The following is a 10,075-nucleotide window of genomic DNA, read 5'->3' on the forward strand; positions in this document are numbered from 1 at the left end:
TCGACTCGAATGTATGTAGAAAGTGCCCTCGTTAGAGGATTTAGATTAAATTGATTGATGTGTAGTGGTCAAATTGGTCGGTCATGCAACGTGACTGGAACTCAGAATGATCTGAGCTTACGTGGTCGATTTATCAAGCACGTAGGCGTCAAAAGCTTAGAGCAAGGTCTTAGAATACAAAGGGAGAAGAGAAGGGCGGACACTCGCGTGAAAAATATGGAGAACGAAGGCCCCTATTTATACTAAAAAAAGTGAAGAGTTTTGGAATGACTCAAACTTCGGAAAGAAATCACGGAAAAAAATCTGAAAACAGGCAGAAGCGAGCTGGAGAAAGGGCGCAGCAGCTGCCGCGATCCTTCCAAGAGGCGCAGCATCTGCTACGGCATTTCCCCAGAGGTTTCCTCCTGCGGAAGAAAGATTTCCGCGTTTCTTTTATGGAATTGCGGTAGATCTCTACTTCCTTATTCTGTAAAATAAAATTTATGAGATATATTTTACCAGAAGATATAAAATTAAATTATGGAATAAATATCCAGAATATTCTAGGACATTCCGACTCGGCATTTTAAACGGTTTCTTAGAAAATGAAGCGGTTTTTTACCCGGACTCCATATGGACTCTAATTACTGTCAAAACGACCGTATCGGCGCGTAGATGACGACCAAGGAGTAGACACAAGTATTTGAGCTATCACTTGACGATAAACTTACGGACTGTCATAAATCGTTCCGCGTACCAAACATGCGACCCAATCATCACTGGGGGGTTGGCGGAGGGTGTAGAAATGAGGTATCTACACCTTAGCTTGGCTATCTTTTTGCATTTTGGTGAATAATTCTTGTTGGTTCTTTTGCATTTGGAGGACCACTTTTTTAACATCAAAGCCTTGGTTATTGGATTGGTTGTAGGAAGGTTGATTTTTATATCCTTGGTTTTGGTTGAAAAAGGGTCTTTTAGTTTGATTTCTCATTGGAGGTGGGGTGTATGTTGGTTGGGGGTTTTGGACATTTTGGCTCTTGTATGAAAGATTTGGATGAAATTTGGTATTCTCATTATAGTAGTTGGAATAAGAGGTGTCATTATTGTATGCTTGGAAAGCATTCACTTCTTCATTTGTTCAACTATATTTTTGATCATGTCCCAAAGTTCCACAACTTTCACATACTCCATTTGGAATTGAGGAAGATGCCACCATAGCATTGACATGTTGTTGGGTAATTTGGAAGCTTCATCAAGCTTAGCGATGGCCTTCTCAAACTTCAAATTGATGGTGTCGATATGAGCACTTAGTTGAGCACCCAATTGTGTGATGGAATCTACCTCATGCTTTCCTCCTCTAGTGGCCTTTCGAGGCCTACTATATTGGGAATTATGAACCGCCATCTCTTCGATTTTGGCCCATGTTTGATTGTCATCAACTTCGGTAAACATCACATTGATCCCATATTAAGCACATTGCGTGAGTCTTCATATAAGTCATTCCAAAATTGTTGAACAAGGAACCACTCACTAAGCCCATGGTATGGACAAGAACGACAAGTGTCCTTAAATCTCTCCCATGCTTCATATAATGATTCTTCATCCCTTTGCTTGAACCTGGTGATTTGGGCTCTCAACATATTAGTTTTATCCAGAGGATAGAATTTCTTGTAGAGTGCAAGTGCTAGCTTCTTCCATTAATCAATACCAAGTTTAGCCTTGTCTAGGCTCTTTAACCATTGCTTTGCGGTACCGATCAAAGAAAAAGGAAACAATACCCATCGGATTTGGTCTTGAGTAACTCCGGTTTGAGAAATTGCATCACAATAATCGCAAAAAGTCTCCATATGTGAATGAGGATCTTCACTAGGCATCCCTCCAAATTTACTTCTCTCAACTAATTGTATGAATGCGGATTTGGCAATGAAATTACCGGTTAAATGTGGTGGTGTAGGAGTACCATTTGGTAGGTTCTCCTCGGTTGATACGGAATGAGATGAAAATTTAGGCATTGTGGGTTGATTTTGTGGTTGGTTTGGAATTGGGTTATCCTCTCCTTCTCTTGCAAAATGGTTGACAAACTCAATGTTATTTGGTTGAATGTCCACAATCTCTTCAATACCTACAACTCTTGAAGTACCCCTAGCAACTCGTCTATTGTTGGTTAAGGTCCTTTCAATCTCGAAATTAATAGGTAATAAATTACCTTGTGATCTCCTTGTCATGCAAAATATCAAACAAATAGAAAACAATTAGAACAATCTTGAGGAGATTGACTTCCTCAAGGTAAAGAAAGACACAACTAAAAACAATTAACGAAAATCAAATCAATTGAACACTGTCCCCGGCAACGACACCATTTTTTGGTGTCACGATATGCTTAGTCGTTGTCGCTACCAACCAAAACAATATTTATAACTTCACAAACTACTCTTAGTAAAGAGGTAGTAAAGGTCGGATCCCAAGGGACGGGTATCGATTTAAGATTTCAATTGCAAGTAGTTATGTCTTAGAGTGTCACAAATTGGGTTGAGTTGAGATGTGATCTAAACTAGTCAACAACATGAATGTAAATTATTGAAAATAAAGTAAAGCAATTAAAGGGATTTGTAAACAATTGATTAAAGGCACTAGGGTGTTATGGGTTCATAGGGGATTCATGGAAATAGATCATACTAACATGTTATCAATTAGAAGCAAGCACTTATTGTTGTGATGGGATCGAGTTAGTGTATATCTTACAATCTCTAGGAAGATTTAGGTCCCGGAGCCGAGTCGATCAAGACTTTACAACATCTACAAGTCGACTTAGGCTCTTCCTATTCAACTCTATGCATGGTTTAACAAGGCTCGAGTTGGTTTATGTCTTACAAGCCTCATTGAAAAGATAAGAGATGGGTAAAAAATGCAAGGTTTCATAGTCTAGAATTTCATCAAACATAACATGTGCATAGGTTGAAATCACAACAAGCAAGCAATTAATTATGAAAATATATTAGATTAAGCATAGACCAATTCCCATGATTATTTCCCCTAATTCCTCATTAACCCTAGCTAAAGGACTACTCACTCATGATCAAGTTTAGCATGCTAATAAGGTTGTTAATCATACTAGCAAAACATGATGAATAAATGATGTGATTAACAATAATTAAGCTAAGGTAAAAGAGATTATACATACTTTAGATGATCCAAATAATAAAGCAAAGAATAATAGAAGTAAACTTGATGATTGATGGAAGGTTGTCAATCCTCCGATAAACCCAACTAATCTTCTAATTACCCAATTAAAACTAAGAACAATTGAGAGAATAAGGAAAGATTAAGATGTGATTAATATTGAAAATGTGTATTACAACTTTGATTAAGACTAAATTAAGAGATTGATTATGATAAGATGATAATTAGATTGTACAATAGGGTACTTATACTAAAATTAAGTACAAGGATTATGGTTACTAAGGGCTTACATGACGATTAAGACTCTAAGAGAAGCTTGACAATTTTTCTAATCCCGAGGGACATGCGCGGATCATGCAACAACTCCCAAGGGAAGCCGTGCGTCCTAGCCTGAAGCACGGTTGGTCCTGTAAGAAGATCCGCTCGGGCTGGCTTGGAGACGCTCGGATCCTGGCTCTGGGACGCTCGTCCTGAGCTCAGGACGCTCGGATCCTGGTACAGGGTTCTTCTCTTATTCTTGGCTCCCTAACAATCCGTGGGGATTGTCTTGGGGATGCACGGATCTTTCATCATTGCCCATTTCACTTCATTTATTTGCTTAGGCTTCTAGTGTCTGTCTCCTCTTTGATGCTTAGTCATTAGATGTGATCCATTTAGCTCCATTTTGCTCCATAAATGCAAGGCTAGCAATCCTCTCCTACCAAGGACACAAAACCTCAAAGAATATGCAAAATGGGAAATTAAAGATAAGAAATGACCATAATATATGCTAGAAAGCATGGGAACGAGGTTAATTCGGGGACTAAATGTGGTCAAATATGAGTCACATCACTTCCACAACCATAACAGCAATGACATCATCAGTCATAGTATTGGCTTCGACAGATTCCTTTTTGGAGCATTGGTAGGCTTTGTGACCAGCTTTTCCACAGACATAGCAAACAATTGGCCCTTTAGCTTTCTGGATCTTAGCAACCGGTTTAGTGTGCTTCGCTGGACCATTCTTCTTAGCTTGACTCTCTCCCTTAGTATGACCAACCTTGGCCTTACCCTTACCCTTATCCTTGGACTTTTCAGCATAAAACGGGCCACCAGACTCAACCAGATTAGCTTTAACAGAAGCAATAGGAGCATTCACGGACACACTAATTGTTTTGTCTTTGAGACGATTTGCCTCCTCGGTCCTCATGTGACCCACTAGATCTTGGAGTGAAAGATCTTTTTTCTTATGTTTAAGATGGTTCCTATAGTCAGACCAGGAAGGAGGGAATTTTTTGAGTAACACATTTGTTAGAAAAAATCTGATCTAGTTCCATCCCCTCATTAACGACATCAGCGCATAAGTTCTCATAGACATGAACTTGTTCCATAATAGATTTGTCATCTACCTTCTAAAACCCAAGCCACTTCCCAATGACATATTTCTTTTTACCCGCATCATCAGCCTCATATTTTTTTCTCTAGCAATTCTCATATGGTCTTAGCAGATTTATGAACCATAAATAAGTAAAAAAGCGTATTAGTCATATGATTAAGGAGGTGACACTTAAGCACCTCTCAAATCCTCTACAAAAGGCTCCCTTTACCCACTAGTGATATGGTAAGGAAGAGTTGGATATATAAACTCCAAAAACCAACACTACTCTACTAATGTGGGACAATTGGAAAAACCGACTTAGCTCAAGAAGCCCCTATTTCCAACACGTTATGTCCAGTCCGAAGATAATATTCACCAGGTTAACTATAATGACTTGAATTCTATATAAGAAATTGAGATAGTCTGCTTATTTATTTGTCACATGAGTTTTGGGCTAGTGCTACTAATTTGTTCAACTTTTAATTGTCATAAGTTCTGAAATGGAACTTTATTTTCATAGCGTAATAAATCGGTGTAAGCTAAGATATGAAAAGTGGTACTGAGATGGACTGGATGAGAGTAGGTCTTAAAGTGGTATTAGTCCATTTTTAGTAGTTTCTTGGTAAATAAGCGTAAAAAGCCGTTAAGTATAACATTGTCAATTTTCGTACTAGTCATTAAATTTTAGCCTCATCATCAAGCGTCCGTAAGGTTAGTAGACAATTTTGTGGTGTCTCCATTTTCATCCCACTTTTATTGTCTTACTTTTTTTTTTGGGAATGATTTGACAAATAAAATTAAAATTACTACCCTGCTCCTTTAATTAAGAATATGAGTAACATTACATTTTTGATTGAGTGAACGGTATTTAAAAATTTAGGGGTATTAGTGGTAATTTACTAATTTATCATACCAAATCAGGTAAGAGAACAATGAAAGTGGAATAAATTTTGGAGAAAGGAAACAATAAAAATGGAATGAAGGAAATATGAAAAAGTTTAGGGTTATACTCCCTCCATACCACACTAATGGTAACATTGATTTTTTCACACTTGTCGAGACACGTTTTGAAACGTGAATATCTTTAGTTACACATTATTAAAAATTATAAAAATTTGATATTCTTATAGCATTTATGACGATAAATCAAACAAGATCTCACATGACTATGTTTTTTTCTTATAGATTAAGAATAATATCGAAGATTCTCTACGACCATGAATAGTGCCAAGATTCTCAATGGGGAGTACTATTTAATGGATATGATTTACTCAATCATGGAGATAAATGACAATTTTACCCCCCCCCATTTCAATATTACTCTTTTCAATTTTAATGTAAATTCAATTAACCCCTTTAATTTACTCCCTCCAACTATCAGCCACCACCCTTTTCTCGAGTCCCTACCTTGGTCGATCGTCGCCCCATCCATTCCTCGCTACCTCTGCCACCACTCAGTCCCACCCAACCACCGCCTCCCGCTTGATGTAGCCCCCAATCAGACACACCCTCTTTACCTCTACACCCGTCAACCACCACCTATATTTCATGGTCAAGATTTCGGAACGACTTTTTTTTTCAAATTGATCGCCTTTACGAGATCTTCGATTTGATAAACAAAATATTGCCACTTATGAACTTGTACCAAGAGTTATGAGTGAATACGTTTTAAATAAAATAAACTTTGAGTAACTATATCTCGCACTTAGGAATTCATAACATAACGATTTTGTTTTTCAAATTGATTGTCTTTACTAGATTTTTAATTTGATAAAAAAAAATTGTCATCTTGGAAGATCGTAAGCAAGAATTATACAGTTAAATTTTTTTTTTTTGCTGAAAAAAGGGTAAACCATAGATGACCCAATTGGGGGTTGGAGGTGTGAAGCATGCAAAAATGTAGTCCATGTGTATGTAGACTGAAAAGGCGGTACAATTAGACAATTAGTGGAGTCGTAACCCTATATAAGCAAGTAGATAGACTCCCGTATTACGCAATTGAGTTCAACATTGTACAGCCAATTGGTGGAAAAGGAATCACACACCAAACTGTTCTTTTCCATGGCCAACAACATGTAAGATCCTTTATTGTTTGTTAATAGATAGACTAATGATCCTGATAATAGTGCATAATAATCTCACGTTGTTAATTGTTTATAAAATGATGATAAACGTGGTTGGTGTTGGTGGTGTTGTTGCAGCGTAAGTGAACAAGTTCTTCCACCAATTCTGGGTTCCAACTCTGAACCACCTCCCCGTTCTGATGGTGCCACCAGGTTATCACTTATCTCCTCTCCAACTTTCCGATCTTCTCTCCAACCTTGTTTTCTAATAAAACCATTCAATATATTTTACAATCAACAATTTGATATGCAAGTAGATAAATCAATATTTGTTCTCCGAGATGACAAGGTTGCAAAAGGTAGAAAAGAGTATATATGTAACTACCTAATCTACTCCGTACTAAAGTATTCCTGAATGCTAATTCTAGTTGTTCAATGATTTTACTTGGGATTGTCGTCATGTAGAATAAATGGTTTTAATTTCGCAATTTGATCACCTATATATATATATATTACTCCGGCCCGATCATTTGTTTACCTATTCCATAATTTTCATTTATGATTGTCTCGATCATTTGTTTACCTTTCTATGTATTCAGATTATTTTTGAAGATAGGGAGTATATTATTAGCTCTACACTTAGTTGAGCTTCTCCCCTTTTTAGCATATTATATTCTAGTCTACACAATCTCTGATGACATCTTTACATATTTGTCCCTCAATTTATCAGGCTTTACACTGCTTATACATGCCCTTACGCTCAGCGTGCCTGGATTGCCTTAAATTTCAAGGTTTTCTTCACCACTTTTATTCTATTCTGTTCACTTCACTTTGAGCTCGCTTAGTTCAGGCTGGTTAACCGCTTCCTAGTGCGGACTAGTATTTGTTTTTATTCAAGTCCAAGTCCTGTGCTGTTTGGTGCAAGTAATATCAAGGGACTGTGGTAATCAGAATACTATTAATGTGAGATGCTCTATTATTTTTGTTAATCTCATCCCCTCTTTTCATTTCTATAGGGTTTGCAAGATAAGATCCAGTTAGTTCCCATTAGTCTTGATGATAAACCAGCTTGGTACAAGGATGTTTACCCCCCGGCTAAGGTCAGTCTTTCACTTTGACTCAACGTACGGTATACTACGTCCCTTTGGTACTGGCTCTTTACTTGTTGCTCAATTAAGGTCTCTTTTGTGGCCACATTCTCTCTGCATGCTTTTTGATGAGTTACAGGGTGTATCTCTATGTCTGCATATTGATGCTCTTAACTTCAAATTGTTGTATTCAGGATGTCCTGACTCCTGAGGGACGGGGATCATTCTCGTTTTTTATCCTTTCAATTGTTTACCTCATATTGACGTCATCAAACAATAACTCATGTTAGCTGATCCGAAATGATTTTCTCAACCAATGCCTCGTTGCTGTCCTTAGTTGCAATGTCACAATTCTGATTAATCTATGCTCTACAGGATTTAGTTTCTTAAGTTGTTTTATGATTCTCATTGTCTCATAGTAGTCATTATGCAGTATAAATTACGGAATGGTGGCATAAAGTCACATGTTCTGGTGTACTTGCTTTAGGCGACTTATGTATGTCTTCATTAATGCACATAGGTGCCTGCTTTGGAACACAACAATGAAGTCAAGGGAGAGAGCCTTGATTTGCTCAAGTATTTAGATACTCACTTCGAAGGACCTTCCCTTTTCCCTGATGTAAGTGGAACCATTTTTTACAAACAAGGTAATGAGCTTTATTAGGTTTTATTCAAAACTATTTATAATGTGAAAAACTGTAGGATCCTGCTAAAAAAGAATTTGCTGAAGAGATGTTCACCTATTCTGGCACATTCGGTGGAGCTGTGTTCAGTTGCCTTAAAGGAGGCTCGGAGACTGAAATGAGTATGATTTTCTCAGACATAATCTTTACCCTTCTCAATTTTCTGGTTGCTTATGGATCACATGTTTCGCCTTCTTCCTGTAGAGGCTGCATTTGACATGCTGGAAGAAGCTCTTTCCAAATTTGATGATGGACCTTTCTTCCTTGGCCAATTCAGCGCAGTAAGTACACAGTTACTCTTTCAGTCCCATTGATTGCATTTTGTTCTTATGTTCTGCTTTAAGATAATTGATAGGATTGGCAATTTCTCAGTCCAATACTTCATGTGAAACATGGAACCCTACTAATTCTTACAACAAGAACAAAAAAATATTAACCCACTTCCTCAACTGTTCCCCATCTAAGCAAGGTAAAGGATGGGGAAGAGAGGCTTCTTGAGTTCTGACCACCAAATTATATCAGAAATTTAGATGGCTGACGAGCCATTTTGCTTATCCATCATATGCAAAAGTCACAATTAGTGCGTTCAATGTTCCATTGAAAATCTAAAGAAACCATCTAACTCCGTATGTTTCTTCATGTATGATGTATATAGTTAGTTAGCTGGGGCTAGGGGTACAGTGGCATCTGGCTTTAAGCATCAGGGTTAACATTGTATTGAGATTTAAAATTCAGGTAGATATTGCGTACGCTCCTTTCATAGAACGGTTCCAGCCCCTGCTGCTAGAGTTGAAGAAGTATGACATTACAACTGGGAGACCCAACTTAACTACTTGGCTCGAGGTAACTATCACTAATGCAACTTTAAAGTATAATGGGGTCATATTATTCGGTCATTTTGTAAATTATGAGAATTTGCAGGAACTGAACAAAGTGGAAGCGTATAAACAATCAAATTATGACATTAATGAGATCCTTTCAAGTTTTAAGAGGCGTGCATTGGTAAGTAAACACATCGTCACGTCTGCCTGCTTAATATTATTTGGTATCACGCTACTAATATCTGAGAAGCTATTGAATATCTTATGCAGGGCATTTAAAATGTTTGAGGCCCTTATTCCTGTATTTGTTGTCCAAGCTGGATCACCACCTACTTTATAATCTATAAATAAAGGGATGCAAGTTCAGGTTCCATCTGTTAAGACAATATGAAGTGTTTTATGTATTAAAACTTTCTTCTTATGACTACTGTTGTAATTTAAACTCAGATTCTATATTCGCTTTTATCTTCTGAGTGTTAGAAGCTCGATACTGTGTAGTACAGACCAAATTTCGGCATATAGTCGGTAAGAACACTAAAGATGAAGCTCGACACAGTTTAGTACAGACCAGATTTCGGCATATAACCGGTAAGAACAGTGAAGATGTTAGTCTTGCGAAATTTCAAAGCCGTAACTGTTTCCATTTCAAAGTACTCCATATGTTACTGGAGTGATAAGTTGCCGTAAGATGCTACGGTTACACTCGGTGTATAGAATCTTCTATACACCACCAATTAAAAGTTGACATGTGGAAGAATCTCTTAGCATTTATAGGGGGGAGTTACCACCGTTGCCACATGTCGTAACGTTACTCGCAGTGTATAGAAGATTCTATACACTAAGTGTAACCGTAGCCTTTTCGCTAACGCTAACAAGTTGGACTATAATCGCTTTAGGTGCAAAT

General features: G+C 37.5%; 1 protein-coding gene and 1 non-coding gene across 2 annotated transcripts; both read left to right on the forward strand.

Annotated features, from left to right (window-relative positions):
- Positions 1-1,512: 1,512 nt before the first annotated feature.
- On the forward strand, positions 1,513-1,619 carry LOC141609831 (small nucleolar RNA R71). The gene has a single exon (XR_012527739.1). It is a non-coding gene; the product is annotated as a small nucleolar RNA R71 (small nucleolar RNA).
- Positions 1,620-6,165: 4,546 nt separating this feature from the next.
- LOC141605681 (glutathione S-transferase L3-like) lies at positions 6,166-9,656 on the forward strand. The gene is made up of 10 exons (XM_074424552.1): positions 6,166-6,591; positions 6,718-6,792; positions 7,310-7,370; positions 7,596-7,679; positions 8,188-8,286; positions 8,370-8,472; positions 8,555-8,631; positions 9,086-9,193; positions 9,272-9,352; positions 9,442-9,656. The coding sequence occupies exons 1-10, from the start codon at positions 6,578-6,580 to the stop codon at positions 9,448-9,450; spliced, it is 711 nt and encodes a 236-aa protein (XP_074280653.1). The 5' UTR covers positions 6,166-6,577; the 3' UTR covers positions 9,451-9,656.
- Positions 9,657-10,075: the final 419 nt, after the last annotated feature.

Source organism: Silene latifolia, chromosome 10 (assembly GCF_048544455.1).
Source record: "Silene latifolia isolate original U9 population chromosome 10, ASM4854445v1, whole genome shotgun sequence".
NCBI lineage: Eukaryota > Viridiplantae > Streptophyta > Magnoliopsida > Caryophyllales > Caryophyllaceae > Silene > Silene latifolia.

What these genes read in the sequence shown, in the direction of transcription:
- LOC141605681 (XM_074424552.1), top strand. An exon ending in CGTTCTGATGGTGCCACCAG is followed by an intron (nt 6,793 to 7,309) that starts GTTATCACTTAT and finishes TCAATTTATCAG; the next exon opens with GCTTTACACTGCTTATACAT. An exon ending in GACCTTCCCTTTTCCCTGAT is followed by an intron (nt 8,287 to 8,369) that starts GTAAGTGGAACC and finishes GAAAAACTGTAG; the next exon opens with GATCCTGCTAAAAAAGAATT.